At 45.8% G+C, this 21,113-nt stretch overlaps 1 protein-coding gene across 1 annotated transcript in view; it reads left to right on the top strand.

The window, feature by feature from the left end:
- The window catches only part of CTDSPL (CTD small phosphatase like), a 121,168-nt gene that overhangs the window by 86,330 nt on the left and 13,725 nt on the right, over window positions 1–21,113 (top strand). Inside the window, exons 2-4 of the mRNA XM_052635870.1 lie at window positions 6,953–7,107; window positions 12,276–12,308; window positions 19,480–19,581. Coding sequence (XP_052491830.1) covers window positions 6,953–7,107; window positions 12,276–12,308; window positions 19,480–19,581 — 290 coding nt within the window. The remainder of the gene's footprint in view (window positions 1–6,952; window positions 7,108–12,275; window positions 12,309–19,479; window positions 19,582–21,113) is intronic.

Below are 21,113 nucleotides of genomic sequence, written 5' to 3'. Positions count from 1 at the left end.
GTATTTAAAGTCGATTTTTAAATAAGTTCCATTCTAGGTGCACAGAAAGAGTCCACATCTGTGATTTTTAAATATCCTGGAAATCTTCTCTATGGATGGATAGCCTACATCAGTCATAATCTAAAATTTAAACTCAGTAGTTCCAATTACGGAAGTCAAAGCCATGACGTGTGGTACAGATCTGGTCACTCTCCGTGTTCATAGGATCAAATCCAGACTCATCACCGTGGTTTACAAGGGCCTTGCTGACCTCACCCCTGTCTCATACTCCTCACCACATTGATTTCTCAGATTTCATGCTCCTCTCACTTCAGGGCCTTAACACCCTGCTGTTTCCCTGCTTCCCTGCCCCCTCCAACAATTTTATGAAGCTGTTAGCCTAGTTCTCAGACTTTTTTCTCCTAAGAAATCACTCCTACTCTCCCTGCCCCAAATCTAGACCATGAGCCCTTCTCCAGGCCCCAGCCACACCCTGGGCTACCCCACTGTAACAACAGTCAATGTTCTGTGTCAGAATTGCTTATTCCCGTGTCTCTCCTCCTGGGCGTGTGTATTGTGAGGTTAGGACGGTGCCTGTGTGATTCATCAGTGTCTCTACATTGCCATGCCTAGGAGCCCACATCTTCAGGGGATAATCCTTTCCATTCCAAATAACATAAACCCAATCCATACTGGCTTAAGAGAAAAAGAGAGTGTATTCTTTCATGTAGCTTAAAATGCCAGAAAGTTCTGGTGTATTGAAACCAGGTCCACAGATGATGTTGTCTGAGGTCTCTCCCTTCTCCACACCTCAGTTACTTTCTCCCCAGTGTTGGCTCATGTGATCAGGTAGGTACTTCTCACTTGGTGGCCAAGATGGCCCTAGTGGCTCCAGGCTTATATCCTGCCAGTTTCGCAAACCAGCAAAGAAAGAACATCTCCTTCAGTAGCTGTAGCGTTGAGTCCCCGGGCTAACGTTCATTGGCCCAGCTTGGGTCACGTGCCCACCCCTAAGCCTATCACATAGCTCTGATTGGCCGGGCTGTGGCGATGCACTGAGAGTTGGCTGGGGGGAGAGTGGTGGAACTTTAACCAGAAGGACAGATGGTGGATCCTGACAAGCAAAAATGTTGCGTTTCTACTACACGCCCTGTCGGCAGCTGGTGCTTTGAAGATACTGGTTCTTGCTGCTGGGCCAGCACTCTTCCCAGAGGGATTGGGGAGGTATTTTGGATGATCCCTGTCTTACCGTGAGGACTGAAGACTCAAAGGAGGCAGCCATCTCTGCTCCCACGTCAGCTGCCCCATCTGTAGGCACTCTCAAAGCCCCTCGTCTGCTCTGCTGGAGGGTGGAAGCTCCCCAGCCCTTGGCGGAGAAAGAGAAAGCTGTGTCTGAGTGGGAAGCAGGGTCTTCATCTTCTCGGCTGCGGTGATACCAAGTCCAGCGGTGAAGAGGGAAGCGTTTGCTCTCAAAATGTGTCCCGGAAAACAGAGCCCCATGCCTGTTTGTCCTCAAGGTCACACACTCCCCATATGGTCAGAGGGCACTGGACAGGTGAGTGAGGCCCGTACCCAACATCTCCAGCTCTTTACAGCCTTTCTCAGGATTTCTCAGAGAAGCATTTCCTACCCAGGGCTGCTCAGAGAAATGGAGACGTCTTAGGATCACCCCATCTGTCCCTGCCAGGGATCTCCCAGTCCTACCCTAGGGGAGTCCATTTTCAGGGGCCAAACACCTGTATGGAGAGAAGGACAGCTGCTGGGAGCAACCGTGAGCACATCTTCCTTAGCAGAACCAAGGGAGAAAGCGGGGCAGTCCTTCTGACAGACCAGCACGCCAGGGCCTGAGGAAGACCGTCCTTCTGACAGACCAGCACGCCCAGGGCCTGAGGGAGATGGCAGAATAGACGGGCTCAGGAGGGGAGCCTGCAGGAGAGACGTGTTGGGGCTGTTGGCCTCCTCACCTGGGAGGGTGCACCTTTTGATGCACAGTGAGGGGCAAGGAGCTCCTGGGTGAGAAGCAGACGGGCAGGCGCAGAGCCCATCGGAGGAGAGCTGAGCCAGTGGGTGCTTGGACACCTCATCTTGAAAGCACTGTTCTTTTCCTAAGGGAAAGCAGGTGAACAGCCACCAACAATATTCATCTGGACACTTCACCCCTCCTTTTCTTCCTTTTTCTTTTCTCATCTCTGCCTCTCCAGTTGAGTAAACTCACTTCTGAGATTTTTCTAGTTTTGCATTTCTAAATTACAGTGTAGGTGACCAAGATCTGTCATAGTATGTTGGGCCTCCTAATTGTCAGGTGCCAGGGAACAATGTGTACCCACGGAATCCAGCCTGTGATCCAAGGTTTACCTGCAGAACCCCCACTCCTGTATGAAGCAAAAGCTTTTAGGAGACTCATGGTAATAATAAGAGCTAACATTTATGAAGCGCTTACCCTGTGATAGGCATCATTCCGAGTGCTTGGTAAGAACTCATTTAACTCTCACAATAAGCCTAAGTCTTATAACTTGGGTCCCATACCTACATTTGCTAGTCGAGGCAGTACCTGGGAAGCTGACTGCAGAGGCCACACTTAGGACCACCAGACTGTCTCCTCACTTGCTGGGCTACATCTCAGTGGGTCCTGTCAGTAGTTACTATGGGACACAGAATCGGCAGCAGTGAAACAAGCTTCACAGCTGTCGTAGTGGTCCAGAGACAGAAGGTGAGGGCCCTAGCTGGGATATGACAGAGCCGGGGCATTGTTGCGGACAGGTTTAAGAGCTGCTAAGAATATCAACGGACATGAGTTTGGGTGAACTCCAGGAGTTGGTGATGGACAAGGAAGCCTGGCATGCTGCAATTCATGGGGTCGCAAAGAGTTGGACACAACTGAGCAGCTGAACTGAACTGAAGAATATCAAAACCAGTGACTTAATGAGGGGGATAAGCATAAATGTTTATACCAGGAGATTGGTGCTCCAGCTGAAGAGGGGACCTGCTGGGTGAGGGGCTCATAGGAGGCATCCAGAGACGACATCTGTCTGGCGGGCAGGTGGATAAAGTGGCCTGGAAGTGGGGAGAGAGGAATGGGCTGAAGATGTAGCCTAGACATACACATGTTTATTGGGTAACTCAGTGGCAGAGGAATAAACCCCTTCTACTGGAACGGGCTTCTTCCAAGAGGTAGGCTTTGAACCAGCCCCTGAAGAACAGGGATGTTCTTAGGAAGTGGGGAATGAGGAAAGGAGGAGCAGAAGGTAGGGTGTGAGTGTGATGAAGAGTCTGCCTGAGAGAAACCAGAAGTCAGGCGCACATGTGGGCATGGAGAGGAGCAGGAAGATGATCCAGGGAAAAGCAGCAGAAAGCTTTGGAATGATTTTTGATGATGTTTGCCTCCTAAACTGATAAAACATGGGTATCTTTATGAAATGTTTGAGACTGATGTTTGAAGTTCCTATCCCTTTACTCCTCCAAAATGTTCTTAAACTCAGTGTGTGTATTAAACTGTCTTTTTTTAATATCTTACTGTTAACAGTCTGATACAGACCATCTTCTGGCCCCCTGGGCCACCACGAGACCTCTCCTGTTATCAGTAGGGACATTCAGAGGGGCGAGTGAAGACAGGTGGTGAGAGGCCGAGTCTTGACTAAGCAAAGAGAAGGAGCAGGGCTGCCTGTGTGTCCAGGGACGGTGAGAGGCCAGGTGGGCTGCCAGGTGAGAAAGGCAGTGGAAGCGCTCTGCTGGGGCAGGCCACGGACTTGGCGCCTTCTTTTCACACGGCCTCATCTGGTGTGGTAGGTGCGCTCCTTGCTGGCGATGTCGCCGTCTGGGGGTGAGTGTGGGCCGCCACAGCCAGGCCATTTGCCTCCTGCAGGGCTTACGGTGCTGCCCTCTCCTGCCTTTCCCTTCAAACCTCCCAGAATGGAAAGCAGAGGAATAAGTCTAAAGGGTTAAGTTTAGGAGTAGGATGTGGTTTCTCCTGAGCTTTACAAAGTTGCTGAAAGAAAGCTTAACAAGACGATTTTCTTTCTAATACGTTAGAGTAAAATATAATAACTATCAAGCATTTAGAAAAACAGAAGGAAGAAATGTAAATACTCATATCTAACAATTTCCATTAACATTGATATATATATTTTGCCAGGCTTTTCTCTATTGTAATCTCTTCGTTTGTTTTGCACAACTATGATCAAGTCATATATACAGTTATCTTGCTTTTTCGACCTAATGTTGTAAACATTTTTCCATGGCAACATAGATTTTGATTTCATACATCAACTGTGAAAGCCTTTTAGCAGAGGCTTATGAGTAAATCAAGGGCTTCTGGATTGTAGCCAGTGGAGAGGCGGCCACTGGGGTGGAAGGCAGCAGGGTCTGCCTTGACCTTTTCAGGGAAGCAAGGGTCACGGGCGGGGTGATGCTCATACTGGTCCTCAGGAAATCCATCCATTTCCCCCGCTAGCCTGCTTTTGAGAGTACCAGCCCAGCCCAAGAGTGATTAGACGATTCAGAACCCCCAGCTTCCAGGTGGTTCCTGCAGGCCCTGACGTTGACCTTATTTAGCAGGAAGATGCCCAGACCCTCCCACAGCCCTGGACGTGAGACCACTTGAGCTGCTTCACCTCTTCCTATACCGATCAGGGAGCAGAGTGAGCTGCCATTTCCCCATCGGGGGCAATGGTTTACCAAGTGACCCGAGCAAATAGTAACCCCGCAGTCCTGGTTGTGGCTGCCAAACGGGCAAGTAATCATATGGTGAAAGTTATAAGTAGCTCATGATCTCCAGAGTCAGGAATTTTTTTAATATATAGGTTAGCTTGTTAGTTTGTTAGTTATGGGGAAGATTTATGTGATCTGTTGATGAAAACAGGATCCAGGAAAGTGGGTTTTACAGAGCTATTTACTGCCCAGCCTGGGTGTTAACAGCTCATTGTCTCCAAGATAGGAACAAACAGCTTGTTTATCTGTAGAGAAATGTACTATCAACCAGAGAAGAGACAGTTTTTTCTTCCTCTGACTAAGTTATTTGAGTGAGCCATAAAAACTAAAACACCCGTAGTAACAACAGAACAGCTTAAGCAATCATTTATATTAAATATGAGTTTATGGCCATGCTTTTCTCCCCATTTGGCGTGTTCCCTCTGTCTTAATCTGACCCGAGCTGTTACAGGATTGTCTTTGGCGTGGTGCATGGGGAAAGCACGTGCTCTGGAAACAGGCCCACTTGTGTTTGAGTCCCAGCACAAGCACTTCCTAGCTGCAGTGAGGTAGAGGCGGTCACCTGTCTCCTTGAGTAGCTAGGAGGGTGGTTTGAGATAAGAATTGTGACGTGCTCGGCCCAGCGGGCCAGCCCTGGGGATAGTGGTCACTGTTGCTGCCACCTCTGCTGCGCGGGAGGTCCCTGTGCCTGGTGGTCCCCGTGGCCTGGTCTGGTTGGGCCAGGCGTGTGGAGCCTGAAATGAGAAAATGGATGCCCTTTTCCATGGGGTTGCAAAGAGTTGGACACGACTGAGCGACTTCACTTCACTTCACTTCACTCTGACATACACCTAAGGGTTCATAAGGAAAAAAAAATAGCCAGGTGTTCCAAAGATTCATGGTTCTCAAGTTCATCTTGAGTGAATGAAAATCTTTTTTTTTCCCCCGGCCACACCTTGTGGCTTGCAGAATCTTGGTTCCCAGACCAGGGATTGAAACCAGTTGCCCGCAGTGAAAGCTCCCAAGTCCTGACCCCTGGACCACCAGGGGATTCCCACTGAGGATCTTACGTTCACACTTCCTAGGCCATTTGCCCAACCCCTGGCTAGAAACCATCCAGGCCTGTCGAGCTGCTGGCAAAACAGCCTTTCTGTCCTTTTTCAGAATTTCCACCTGAATGCATTTGGTTTTACTGCTGGCAGAAGTGTGCCTGTAGACTTCCAGCAAAGATTTTGTGATCTCTTGAGAGGGTGGGTACTATACAAATCCCTCGGGTGTACAAAGAGGCATCATGCCAGAATCCCTTTGTGGGAGAGATGGACACCCAGTTACAATAGCACGTGTTCTAAACAGTTTCCTGCAGTGGTGATTTTCCCGCCAGCCCCCAGCACGGGCCCTGTGCCGGTAGCCTGTGTGCAGCGCTGCTGACCCACCCAGATGTGGCATGTGGTGGGACTGCATTCCCAGGCAAAACGCTCCTGCACCTCCAAGTTGTCAGCGTCCCTCCCGGAGGCGTGTTTCTCATCAGCACTAATTTTTGCCTTTTATTTCTGACTTGTGGCGGCTTGTCTTGTGAGCCCTGGATAACAGAAAGGACCCATCCCTCCCTCTGGAGCCCAGTCCATTGCAGGCCAGGGACTGAGTGGGTGGCACAGTGTTGCCCTGGGTCTCATGAAGATGGACTCTGTCCTGGCCAACCCTTGCATCTGTGCCATCTCTCCTGCAGTTTCTGTTTTAAGTGTGACGGAAGCGTCCACCCCTAGGCTCTCTAGGTCCAGGCTCTTATCAGCTTCTTGGCAAGTGGCAGAATTTAAGAAGAGGACTGCTTCGTGCCCTCACACATGTTATTTCTTTACCCATGAAGTTAGTCTTTCTGTGGTGAGCAGGGAGCATCCAGGAACCCAGTTTCCAAGTGAGTCTTTCTTCACACTTCACAGAGAACTGCTTCTCAGCGAGGATCAGGTCTGATTTGTGCCTGCAAGGACCTGTGTTTCGAAGTAGAGCTTGTGCGAAGGCTGAAGGACTTTATCTGCTGGGCTCAGGAATGCAGATGGCACCTGACACTGGGGATGGCTCGGCTAATGAGCACACAGCCCCCACTGGGCCAAGGTCAGGGGAGTTCTGTCCAGCCAGCAGGACTGGACTTCATCAGCCGTCCGGCCCTCTAGGAGTCACACAGCAGTCTCTCAGAGGGACGTCCTGGTACCTTTCATCTTCCAGTTGTGACTTGATCTCGGGTATCATCGCATTACAGTTGACCACACTGTGCCCTGCTTCTCTTTCGCAGCCTCCCAGTGCAACGTTAGTCTGAAGAAGCAGAGGAGCCGCAGCATCCTCAGCTCCTTCTTCTGCTGCTTCCGTGATTACAATGTGGAGGCCCCGCCAGGCAGCAGCCCCGGCGTGCTTCCGCCACTGGTGGAGGAGAACGGTGGGCTCCAGAAGGTCAGTGCAAATGCTCAACTGCCGCCACGGGGTCTCTGTCCCATCCTTGATGAACATCCTTAGGAAGACTCTCTGACAGTATGTGTACAGCCATTAACTTAAAGATTTGAAATTGCCAAAAAAGTTCATCATTTTGTTACAGGATATGTCAGTCATTCCCATTTCACAACGAAAGAACATATTTGATGCGAGTTAGAAGAGTCACTTCACATTTTTATCACATTCTGTTGTGGGAGGTTGGACGTATGAAATAGAGAGTTAAAGAACCAGGAACAGACAAAGAAATGGAAAGTCCAGAGGAGAAACAGAAACTTGGAAAAAAGCAGATAATAAATTTAAGTGGATTTAACTACCCTGTTTAGTCATAAACATTTGTTATATATTCTTTTATACATATCAAATAAAACATTTTATGTCAGATCATCACAATAGGTAAAAACAAGTTCTACCCACATGCTGTCTAACAGACATCATATTCAAAACCAAATGATTCAGAACAGTTCAAGGTAAGAGAATGAGCAAAAAAAAAAAAAATTTACAGAAGTATAAGCCAAAAGGAAGCAGGGATAACAATAGTAATCTCATGTCACGTCAGGAAAAAAAGGAATATGTAAATCACACTGGCTCTTAAAGTTTTCACTCAAAGGTAACAAGACTCATTTCAGCTTACTTTTATTGGCCAAAGCAATTCCCATGATTATACTTAACTTGAAAGAGCATGAAAGAATAATCCTACCATGTGCCCAGAAAGAGAGCTAGAATTATTTGGTAAACAGTGCTAATGACTTACAGAGCAGGTGGCTACTAGTTTCTGACCCAGCATCCAACATAAAGTAATATCAAAAAAAAAAAAGGTAGAAAATAAAGAGATGGGCAAAGTATACAAAGCAAATCAAATAAATAGAAAGCAAAAGTGGCGATGTTAAAATCAGACAAATAGAATTCAAGGCCAAAAGCATTAAACAAGAGAAAGAGGGACATTTTATGTTACAGCATCTAATACATGACATACATAGCAGCCATAAACCTTTACATACCAATCAACAGTACAGCCAGATACATAGTAGAATATCATTTGAGCATCATGAAAAGCTGACTTCTAAAAATAAACAGCCAACAACATAGGAAAATCATTGGCAGTTCTGGCTAATATATGTAATAAGATTTAAAAAATGAAACGATTGATACAAATATGGAAAAGATAGGAAGCCAGTTTTATTTGCAGATGACGTGATTATTTGCATTGAAAACCCAAAATACTACCAAAAAAGGAGAGTTCACTAAAAGCTTTTGATATGGTGGCTCTTATTTATTGAGAAATGTGCTGTGTTTCTGAATAGGAAGACTTAAAATTGACATAGAAGAAAAACTATCTAAGAATAGCTGAGAAATTTTTGGAAAAATATAATGAAAGATAACTTGCCTCAAGAGATATTAAACCTTACCCTCTGTTGATGTGGAAAAATATGTCAGTAGAATTTGTATAATGAAATTTGCCTGTAAACCCTGTCACAGCCCTGTATTCTGATATCTCCCCTCAGTGTACTTTCCTTAAACTATCAACTTGTACAGTTTGAAAGTCATTGCTGTAGAGAGTTCCTGTTAATGAAGGGAACATAGTTTGTATCCTAGGCCTGTAGAGGATTAAAAAAAACGAAAGGAGAAGAATTAGCCCAACTGGGCCAGCGCCCTTGAAGTTGGACCTGCCCCGGCCTGGGTCAGGTCACGGAAGTGACAGACCTCTGCTGGCCCAGTGACAATGGCCGTGTTTCATGACAAGGTGAAGATTGAGGACTTCCAATACGACAAGGACTCTGGGACGTGTTTCTACTCCTGCCCATGTGGGGGTAATTTCTGCATCATCAAGGAAGGTTTGAAGAACAGGGAAGACATGGCAACGTGGCCTAGCTGCTCTCTCCTTGTGAACGTGATTTATGTCAAAGATCAGTTCACGTGTGGAGAGACAGTCCCAGCCCCTTCTGCTGACAAAGAACTAGTTAAACGCTGAAGAAGACATGTTAGATTCCGAAGCCTGAACTTTGGGAAATGAGCCAAGCTGGAAAAATCCAATGCAAAGTCAATAGCTTCTTCATGGTTACAGTCATTTTGTAGAGAGAGTGAGAGAAGTCACTGCTGTCATAGTAAGTTTTGTTTAATGAATACCTGCCTAGATGAATGGCTTGAGAAGGTGGTGTCGAAGAACCTTCCTCCTTGGAAGGTTTCCTGGAACCCTTAGCTGTATCTACCAGAGAATAAAGGTCTTTAAAGGCATCTCCTGCAGCAGAGCTGGACTTACCTGGACCTAGTGTTTGTTCATGGAAATGTCCTTCAGTTGACACTTGTCAGCGTGGCTTTTTAAAGCATTCACCCTGAATAGTGCATCACTTGCATAATCCATGACCCTTCAGTGTGTGAGACCAGACCCTGTAGAAAGAGCCCATGTCAAAGTGGGGCAGCTCTGCCCTTTGCACTTGCCTAATCAGGACACTGTAACGTAAAGCCCAGGCTCAATAGATGTGGAGGCCAGTTGCAGGCCTGTCTCTACCACTGCCTCCCAGGCAGTCTCTGCCTCTTTGAGCTCAGCCTGCTGGAGGAGGAGAGAACGATTCCGTGCACCCTGTGTATTTACTGTGTCCTCGAGAAAAGCTTCTGAGCAGTGGCCTGGTGTGACAGCCATTGCAACTGTCCCGATTTCAGCCTGGACTGAAGACCAGTTGCCCCAAAATGAAAGTATGAAAGTGCCTGCAGCCCCTGGCCAGAGGCGAGGAGGAGTTGGCACTCTGAAGACTCCAATGGCAGAGACCAGGGAGGACTACTGAGGGTGAGGCAGAGTGAATGCCATTGCTAGATGCTTATTCATCCATGCACGCCCCGTGATCACACACACACGTAGACCTCTAGGGTCATTCTCAAGCTCAGATACCTGTCTAAGGTAGCAGCTTTGGTCATGGTCTGTGTTTCCTCAAGCCCTTCCAAAGTAACCTTAGTGGTGTTACCTCTCACCTCACTGATGCGTTCACTTAGTCTAAAGACGCACTTGTGTTCAGGAGCTGTTTGCCATCTCCCCAGTAGCACTTTGGTTCTCAACTGGAGATGACTGTTTCCCCTAGTAAACATTTGACAGTGTCTGGTGACATTGTGGGGCTTCCCTGGTGGGTCAGTGGTAAAGAACCCACCTGCCAGTATAGGAGATAGCAGGTTCAATCCCTGAGTCAGGAGGATCCCCAGGAGGAGGAAATGGCAATTCACTCCAGTATTCTTGCCTGGAGAATCCCCATGGACACAGGAGCCTGGTGGGCGACCATCTATGTGATCACAAAGCGTCAGATGCAACTTCAAGACTGAGCACGCACACGCACACGCTCAGAGACATTTCTGTCGACGCTCCAGGGTTTCTACTGGCATCTAGTGCCTGGGCCAGGGATACTGCTGAGCACCCTACAGAGCACAGGGCAGCCCCGAATGTCAGCAGTGCAGGGTTGAGAGGGCCCACAGTGACCCAATGGGCTTGTGAGCCTCTGGTTAGAATCTGTCCCACCAATCTCCAGATGTTAGGACCCTAGTATTTAAAAGCTTCTGAAATGTACTTCTCTGCATAAGTTCTTGAAAACTGAGACTTTATTTGATTGCACTGTTATGTTGGAGAATAGCACACCTCTGCCCTTGATGATGACAGAGGCAGTTGTGAATCCTTAAGACAAGCCCCCAGTGTCCTGAGGAAGGAAAGAACCGTCAAGAGTACGTCAGGAGGAAACAAGAGCAACTGTCACACTGCAGAGGTGATGACGAGGGGCTGGAGATAATCCAAAAGTTGCTAAATGGTTCTTGGAGCAGAGATCAGAAAGGTACCAGCCATCTGCCACTGTGTCAGTCAGGTTTGACTTCTTCTCATGAGACCCCTGTCCCCAGTGACCCCCCCTGAATAAAGAAGGATAGAAGTGAAAGTGAGTCGCTCAGTCGTGTCTGACTCTTTGCGACCCCCTGGACTGTAGCCTACCAGGCTCCTCCAGGCAAGAGTACTGGAGTGGGTTGCCATTTCCTTCTCCAGAGGATCTTCCCAACCCAGGGATCGAACCTGGGTCTCCCGCATTGTAGGCAGACACTTTACCGTCTGAGCCACAGGAAAATCCATCCCATAATATATAAATAAATCCATCCCATAATTCTGGGAGATTTTTTTCCTCCTTTGCTGAAACTTTTCTTGTTGCTCTGACTGAGCTTGAGTAATAGAAAAAAGCTCAAATTTATGGCCAGAGTCAGAGCAGGCATTATTAATTGGCCCGGTGAGGCGATAAAGAAGGATACTTTCACAAATCCTTCCATGTTGGAAGACTGCAAACGATGCACCTCCTTATCAGGGACCATGATGCTGTGACTCATTGCCTCCCATCCCATCAGCTGAAAAACAAGAAGAAACACAGAAACTGGAAATTCTCAGTGGAGATAAATTTGATTTTTTATTAGCTTTTCTCAATGATGCTGATATGAAGTGTTTCCATGGACCAAGTTTAGAGTGACTGGCATTCTGGGGATAAGGAATGGTTGAGGCCCTTTCTTGGGACCTGAATTTTCTGAACACTCCCCACCAATACAGGTTCTGTTCCCTTTCATGGGAAAGCTGTCCCCCTTGCCTGTGTCCTTGGAGGGTATTCCTTGCACCATGCCTGTCCCATCTGCCCAGTCCTCCCCTAGAAGAGGGCCAGAAGTGGCCAGGGGATCCTCAGAATCTGGTTAAACTGTCTCCATTTCCCTGTGTATCATATTGACTTGAGGCTTTAGTCTTCGGAGAAAAACTTACTTACAAGAAGCAACAAGTGAGTTATTAGAGAGATTTATGGATCAAAGTAAAGTATGGGTTTTCCTTTTTCCTTTTCAATTAAGGATTAAATTCCTGGGAGTAAAGAAGGCACTATTTAAATAAACAGGATGACTTATGAGCCTCAGGAACCTGGCCTGGTTTGTCAGGGGAAGGAGTGGCTGGGAGGCAGAGGGGAGCCTAGTAACTGAGGACTATTCTTGGGTTCCTCCTGCTCATTAAATCCCACCAAGGTGCAGCGAACAGGAGGTCATATGGCTGCAGTACTCAAGGGTACTTTGAAGTTTCTTTTGAGAATATGATCTATTTCTCTTTAAACCTGACAATGATTTTGTTTTTTCTTTCTCCTTAGGGTGACCAGAGGCAGATCATTCCCATACCAAGTGTATGTATATTTATCCAATTTTATTTAAACACTCATAGAATCTTGTAGCTTTGGGCCTACTAATATAAAAGACTTTTTTTAATATTTGACTTATATTGAGCTTTTTAATCGTGGTATAAAGAGCTCTGTTGTGTTTGGGGGGGCAGGGGAGTGAAGCTACATTTTAAACTGTTAGCAGGAAGTCCTGAGAACTTTCTCAAGAACAGCAAGGCAACCAGCATCTATTAACCAAACTCTGACCTTTCTCTCTGAGAAGGGCCTCCTGAATAAGTTTAAGGCAGCACTTCCTTCTCCCCCACACCCCATAGACTGGGAGACCATACTTTTGTCCCAAAGAGGTTCTTTGCAACAGGTTCTGTCTCAGTGGTACCAGGTTCCCAAGACCCCCCCTCCCAGGGGAGCAGGCCATTTCTGATTGCTCACGTGTCGGTAGCTTGGCTATGGCTCCATCAGAAAAATCAGCCCAGTCATATTCACAGACCTTGCAGGACCACCCCCGCCCCATTCCCTGCTTCCGCCCTGACTCTCCCAGGCTGGCTGTCCTGCAGCTCTGCTGCAGCTGGGTATTCCCTTGAGCCACCAACTTCTGTCCTGGAGTTCAGGAGACTGACCAGAGTCTGAGCCCAGCACAGGCTGTCCCCACCGCGCCTCCTCTTCCTTCTGCTCTTGCCAGCTGAGCCAGGTAGCCTGAGGCCAGCCAGCAGGAAGCATTGATCTTCAGTCAATGATCAACTCCCAAAAGAAACTTGCAGTTGAGATGCCAGTACCAAACAAGATCTTTCAAACAGTCTGTGTCCTTAGAGAAGGACTTAGGTGGGTTTTTTTTCAGATGTCCTGAAACTGGTATCCTAATCCATAAAGATTCTGATTCAGATTGTCTGATTGAAGTCTGTTCATCTGTCTTTCCTTGGGCTTTTTAACATTATTTTCTGGGAGCATCCAAGAGATACTGATCTTACATTGAAAGAAACGATGGATTTCATTAGTACAGGTTGACTCCAAATTTGGTAGTGGATATCACTTGTGAATTTTTTCCCTGAACTTTAACTCTGCATTGATTTGCAGACTGCATGAGTTTGTGGAGTGATTGTGACTTTGCCAGCATGCCTAGGGTTTAGGCTTTGTTGGGAACTGACTTGGATCAAAAAGATGGATCAGTCAGTATAGCTTCTAATCCAGTGTTTGAGTAGGGTACCCAGTGGGATTGCTACCAGGCGTCTCTTTTTAATCTTTATAACAGAGTAGTTTTCTGTATTTTCCCTGCAAGCATGTCTACATTCAACAGATGACAACAGGTGGCCTCTGTCCCCCTACCTCTGGTACTCTGATAGCTCTGTGTTTTTTTCCAGAGTTCATTCACAGCTATCTATAAAGTTAAGTGCTGAATCAAAGTATTTCTCAGGGCAAACACTCTACTGAGACAAATGACCCTTTCTCCACAAATCTCTTTCTAGAGTCCCAGAATAAAATAGCCAAGAGGGAAAAGACATCTTCTGTAATTTAGCTCAGTGTTAGGTCAGTAAACTGCAGACTGTTCCCTACATGTGAGACACTGGGTCAGGCTTTAAGAATCTGACATACTTTGCAGGAAAACAAAGCCTACCCAAAGTAACTCACATCTTTGAATGATGACCTCCAGAAAAGCAGGTCTACTGATGGAGACCATGTGACCTCCGCTGGCTGTGTAGCAGGCAAGACTGAACCCAGGCCCATCTGGAGGCCAGCTTTGCCAGAGGATTTGAGCCTTGGGGTCCCGTGCAAAATCTGCACCTACTTGTCAAAGTTTCAGGTCACATAAACAGTAACACTGCCCTGTGGTCCAGGAAGGGCAGTGGTTAGTACTGAGAGCCCCTGAGAGCTTGAAGCACTGCCCCGCAGGATCAGAAGTCCAGGTTTGTACTGAGCCTCCAAACCAAGTTCTGATACCCTGTAAAAACTTTGTCCAGCCCATGAAGACAAAGGTGCCCCCTGAGCCTATAGGTGCCCACAGGAGGTCCAGCTGGAGGCCCATCACTGCTGCTCACCTCACAAGTCCCCCTTTTGTTATTCACATGCTGTAGTTTACATGTGCAGGTTGGGTCTTTTGATTTTGTTTTTGTTTTTTACTAAGCTCGTTTTTTCATTATTCAATTTTTCATTAGCAGCTTTTAATTTTTATTTATTTGTTTGTGCAGACTTCTCTCTACTTGCAGCAAGCAGTGCTGCTCTCTGTTTTCAGTGTGCAGGCTTCTCGCTGCTGTGGCTTCTCTTGTTTCAGAGCACGGGCACTGGAACACAGGCTCAGTAGTTGCGGTAGACAGGGTTAGTTGCTCCACAGCGTAAGGAATCATCCCAGATCAGGGATCAAACCCATGTCTCCTGCGTTGGCAAGCAGATTCTTTACCACTGAGCCCCTAAGGAAGCCCTCATTCATATTTTTTCATTATTCAGAGTCATGGTTTAAAAAAAATACTAAAAGATTAAAATAGAAAAGAAAATCCCCCAACTTGATCTCACTCCTTAGAATACCCTTCTAGTATTTGTTATATATCCTTCCAAAAACTTTCTAAATCAACACAAGCATCTTTAAACAAGCAAGAGTATTACAAATTGTTTTTCGCTTTTAGCAGGATACCTTGAATGTCTTTCCAGATATTAGTCCTCAGCAAGCTGCCTCATTGTTTTACATGTGGTTGATGGCATTTACTTGGTTTCCACTTCTGTGCTCTTAAAAATAAATATTCTTGTGCTTGTGTGTTTGTGCACCTGAGTGATAGTATCTAGGTGATCGGTTCCTAGTTGTGGAAATGCTAGGTCAAAGGGTATACTGTATATTTTGGTAGATTAAAGGCAAGTTATCCTCTAAAAACCTAATTTAAATTCCCACCAAGAGTCCATCCCCTTATCAAAAATGGTAGTTAGGAAATATTTTAATCTTTGCTAATCTAAAAGTAAAGAATGGTATTGATTTATTGCTTTGTTTTTTCCTGAATGAATATGAACATATTTTCACAAGTTTATTGTACATATGTATTTCTCCTTCCCTATTCGTTTATACTGTTATCTTTTCAAATTTCAAGGAAATTAGCACTCTCCCCTAAATTTATGATATATCTTTCTGCCTTGTCCACATCATTTTGGCCACAAAGAAGTTTAATTTTGTATAGGGAAATGTGTTCATCTTATCTTTTATGGCTTCTGAACTTTACATCATGCTTAGAAAGATCTCCCCACTCTATGACTGTGACGCACATCTTCTCCTAATATTTTAACAATTTCATAATCACACTTAAATCTTTGATCCATCTGGATTATGTTGATGTAGGGTGTGAAGTCGAAATTCACCCTTGTTTGCTTTTCCAGGTAACCCAGATCCAGCTTTATTTGCTTTTCCAAATGGCTAGTCAGTTGTCCCAGCATCATGTACTGAGTAACCCATCTTTTATACACCTATTGGAAGTGACATCTCTACCTGGACTTGGTTTTAAGTGTACCACTTAGTAACATTTGTCTCCCAATTGGGAGCTGGGGCTTGCGGCCCTCTGTACATCTAATCAGAAGCCTCATGGTCTGTCTGGTACAAGTCAGGTACCGAAGGGTAAGGAAAAAGACAGAGGAACAGTTTGGAAACAGTAATGTTTGGTGGTAAGGCTGAACGTGAGCACTCAGTGCTTTGGCCCCAGTGTAGACCTAACCCCGTAGTTCCACACTCTTGCTGGAATAACAGACAACCTGGTGCTCCTAGCACCAGTGAGACAGTGCAGCTGAGCCATAAACATGTTGAAAGACAAGAGGAGAAAATTGTTTTCTAACAGTTATATTTCTGTGCTGTTGGCTTACTAAGCCTTTTATAAACAGCAAGCCTTATGAAAAGCATCTAAGCAGAGCAGCTCCTCTCACTAGAGGTGGTGCCGAGTCCGCTTTGCCCACAGCCCTGAGACTCTGCCCTTAGCTCGGAGGCGTGGGGATGGTGGGGGACAGTGTGCAGACTCAGCGCCCAAAACCTCAAGTGCACAGACCACCATCCGTGTCCCAAGAAGAGCACTGCATTTGTAAGGTTTGCGAGTGTGCTATGGGGTGAGCGCCTTAGATCAACTATTCCTGGCTGCCAGTTCATGACCAAACAGGACTTTCACTTCCACTCCCAGGAAGATCACTGGTGTGAGCGCCCTCCCCAGACCTGCCCCCTCCCTCACCCCCCATGATTTCTTGCCCCCATTCCCACCCCCTGGCCATGCCCACCCATGCTTTGGAATAAATCATCGTGTTCAGAAAAAGCTCTTTTTTTATATACTTGGTGTTTCTCCTATTCTTCAGCTTTATGATGGCCTGAGAGAAAATTTGCCTCAGGACATTTTTTAGTTAATGATTCAAGCATCACCTGAGCAGATCACTGAAGTCACAAAACACTACTGCAATTATGTAGTGTCCTTGCATGTTCCAAGGACACAGCAGCTGTCCAGAAGAATTCTTACCCTCAGTCTGAAGAATTTGCATTAATCTAAAGCTGAGCTTTCTGGGAAGCTGCGTGCATTTAGGAACCAGGCTAAGGATTAACGAAACTCCACCCACCCGCCCCCCCCCCCCTGCCCCCCCCCCCCCCGCCCCCTGCACAGTGCATGGCCCCAGCCTGGCCTAGTTCTCTGCAGCACAAATGATAAATCAATAGCTTGCTTATTATGCCTCTCACCCCACTCACTCTTTTCTCTCTTAAAATAATATGGGAAGGCTTCTTCCTTACTGGTAACTCAGAGAATGCTTGTAAAGTGTGGGTTAAATCTGCAAAGAAAGTAATTTTTATTCTTGAGCTTGGAAAATAACTGAGCCACTTTTGGCAGATCTTTGATGTTTTCAGATATGCTCGGGATAGAAGTTCTAGATCTTTATTTTCCAGGCTGGCAATTACATAAAGTTAAAATGTTGTTTTAGTCTATAAATGCATAGAAAAAGGTCTAGGCAGATACACACCAAACTAAAAACGGGGGCACCTGGGGAAGGGAATGGGGGATATGGAAGAGGGAATACTTGCGTTTTATATGTCTATATTCTTTACAATCAGAATGTGTTTTCATTACATAATTGTGAAATAGAAAAATTTTTTAAATTTTTTATTTTAGTTGCAAGTATGTTTTCTGCTATGGTCCACACAACAGAATAACCCAGTTCTGTATGTTGCGTTCATTTATTGGGCTCATTACACTATGCCTTTTTAAATCTCTTTTTGATACAGAACCTCTTGCAGGTTTTGCAGGGTTTTTGTTTGTTTGTTTCTTTGCTTTTGGCCATGCCACACAACATACAGGCTCTTAGTTACCTGACCGGGGATTGAACCCAGGCCCCAGCAATGAAAGCACTGAGTCTTAACCACTGGACTTCCAAGAAATTCCCATGGTTTATTTTCATTTTTTGAAATATAAAACTCGCTTACTGGTTTGAAATGAAGGGCAAAGTCCTTTCCATGACCCTGGATCCCACACCCAGGGTCTAAGACATGTCTTTCCCAGAGCCACACCGTCCAGGATTCTGCCTGTGAACATTCGTTAAAGCCAAGGGAGTTGGGAGGCCATAAGGGCCTTTTCTCCTGGGTGATGTTGGAGAGAATGAAACACACACGCTCGCTCGAGAGAGCCCCTGGCATTAGAAACGCGCCTGTCTCCACCTGGGGCTCATCCTGCTCAACCCCACCAGCCCTCCAGCCAAGATAATCATTGCATTTGCAAATTTACCTAACCTGTTGTCCGCCTGTGTTACATTCACTATTGAACTAGCTTAAGTCCAAAATTAAATTCCTTGACTAATGTTCAACTTAAACCAAAAAGAGAGAAAGAAAGAAAGAGCCATTTGGAAGGAAATACTTCTAGATTTCTTTTTTTTCTTCTTGTTTTATTTGATAAGCTGATTTGTCCATTCTTCAGTGGTTCGGGGCAGATAGAGATTTTCCTGTTGATTTGTTTTGCATTAACTCCAGAACAGAGATTGACCTTCCTCCAGGACAGAAAATTAGCTAGTTAATATTGGCTAGTGAATATGCCACAGAGTAAACTGAAGTGCTTAGAATCATTTCTAAAATGAAGCAAGGCCCAAGAAATAAATACTCTAAGTCAAAAATTGAGATTGGCTGAAGATATGCAGTATTTTCTTAACTCTTTATGACCTGTTTATCGTAAGATTGTCAACTACTACAAAGGTACATAAATGGGTTTTCTGGTTAACACACGGCATGTGAATTCAAGTGTGACTGCCAGGGACAGAGACTCTAAAAGGATAAGAGCGTCGCTTTCACCCAGTATTGTACCGAGTGGGGCATGCACAGCAGAGGACACTGTATGTGGGCCAGTCTTATTTCTGTTTCCTATTATTGGAGGTCACTCTGGATTGCTGGGCTCCCCTGGTAGCTCAGCTGGTAAAGAATCCGCCTGCAATGCAGGAGACCTGGGTTCGATCCCTGGGTTGGGAAGATCCACTGGAGAAGGGAATGGCTACCCACTCCAGTATTCTGGCCTGGAGAGTTCCATGGATTGTATAGTCCATGGGTAGGCTCGCAAAGAGTTGGACACAACCGAGCGACTTTCACTTTTCACTTTGGATTGCATTTTGCTGGTGGTTCTATAGTTCCTTTTAAAGGTTTTTCAGAATTTCAGTCACTTAAAAAAATACTATGGTCCAGTATAGCTCTAAAATATACTTACATACCATACTGAGTTTAAAATGAAATAGGACCCCAGAACATGGGTTGCATGGTTAGAATAGCTGTTATAATTGAACATTAATTTTCATATTGTCCATTTTAATAATAGCAATAGCTACCACACATGTTCCAGGCAGAATGCTGGATGTTTTACTTCAATTATAGCTGATAACGACCTTTTATGGTAAGTATTATTCTCCCAACTCAGAGCCAAGAAACAGAGCTGATGAAACAGAGCTGATATTCCAGCCAAACTTTGTCTGGTTCCAAAGCCCAGGCCCTCATCATAGCTTTTCAGACAGTGGCACAGTATTTGTTTGGTAAAACTTTGGTAAGCTACTTCTTCCTATTGTTTTTAATAAAATTCCATGATGCACCTAACCAGGCATTTAAATGTTTGGTTTCATTTCTAACCTCATTGACATAGTGTAACACAATAATAAGGAAATTGGTTGATCTTTTATATAAATGTAATAATATTGTTTTTTTTTCCCCCCGCTTTAGCCACCAGCTAAATACCTCCTTCCAGAGGTAACGGTGCTTGACTATGGAAAGAAATGTGTGGTCATCGATTTAGATGAAACATTGGTGCACAGTTCATTTAAGGTAAATCAACATAAAAAATGATCAATGATCTTTGTGATTTGGCCACAATTGTATTGGAAAATGGAAAACTAAAAACATGAAAGCTTGTGGTTTGTTGGCATATGACTTCACTGTTCATAAAATCCCAGTAACTGTTGGTTATTAACTCAGGTAAACATTAACTCGAGTAGTTGAATATTAACATAATTAGTTTGGGAGAAAAAAACCCACTGGGCTGCCAATATCCCTGAGACCTCATTCTTATACAATTTAAGTTTTCCAGCACTCTGCCCCCTGCAGAAATATTTTCCAGGTGGCACAAGGCAGTCAGTGCCCCAGGACACTGCTGTGTGTTTGTCTAGGTAACTGAGCACTGCATAAGCTGCAGGTTATATGGGGAAGGACAAGGGGAGGCACAGTTGAAAACTAGCAAGCAACTGACTGTCCTGGAAATTTTCCCAGACCAAGTTTTGGAAGATGCCCAACTCTGAAGAAGACTCTCAGAGTTACGGCATCTGAACAGACTCAGTCATTCATCTCAACAGCTTTCATGACAAGAGCTTGCTGGAGTTTTTCCTGAGCTTCATGGCTAAGTGTGTATCCCCCTGCATGCCCTCCCTCCTGAAGGCCAGGGGCTGCAGTACTCTCTGCGTGAGCATCACAGTCTGACTTCCATCTCCTCCCTCACGCCTCCCTCTCCATCTCCCCACCAGAAGAGCAGCCAAAATTACAAACTACCCAAGGGCCTCCATGTATGTGTGTGTGTGCTCAGTCCTGTCTCTCTGCAGCTGCAGGAACTGTAGCCCACCAGACTCTTCTGTCCGTGGAATTCTCCAGGCAAGAATACTGGACTGGGTTACCATTTCCTCCTCCAGGGGATCTTCCCGACCCAGGGATCGAATCAGTGTCTCTTAGGCCTCCTCCATTGCAGGCGGATTCTTTACTGCTGTGCCACCTGGGAAGCCTGGGCCTCCAGGGGGAACTGCAATGGCTGTACTCCTAAGAAATGAGTTAATTGATCATTTTTCCAATTTTTGAAGTTGTTTGAAACAAGCAAATGATGAAAAAGTTTGGAAATAGGGGATTGGTGTGTTGGGGGAGAAGCAGAAGGCATATAGGGTCCTGGTCCTGTTTTCCTTGGGGTGTTTCCGGTAATGGAACTGCCCTACTGTTGCTGGCCAGTTAGACCATTTTCCTCTGTTTACCACCAGCCCATGACCCTGCTTACTTTGCTGGAAGATATAAAAGCACCACCTGAGATGAAGGGTGTTTCTGACACCAGCCAGTCACTCCTTGATGGCTGTATGGGAAGTGGGAGAGAGCTATCAAATTTTCCTGCAGACCTTTCTGCCAGAAACATCCCTCTTTGGGCCTGCTTCTCACTAAACAGAATCCTCCTTAACAGGTCAGGGCCAGGCAGTTGTCCTGGAGTCCTTGGGAGTGTGGAGGAGGGGCCACACACCCTCCTGGCAGGGAGAAATGGCCTGGCTGACCACTGGAGCATATGGGTACCACTCATTCCACAGCCCCACATGGGCCTTCCCAGGATTGAT

The sequence above is a fragment of the Budorcas taxicolor genome, chromosome 1 (assembly GCF_023091745.1).
Source record: "Budorcas taxicolor isolate Tak-1 chromosome 1, Takin1.1, whole genome shotgun sequence".
In the NCBI taxonomy this organism is placed as follows: domain Eukaryota; kingdom Metazoa; phylum Chordata; class Mammalia; order Artiodactyla; family Bovidae; genus Budorcas; species Budorcas taxicolor.
Note: the sequence above shows the minus strand (reverse complement) of the source record. Positions and strands in the feature narration are given on the sequence as shown.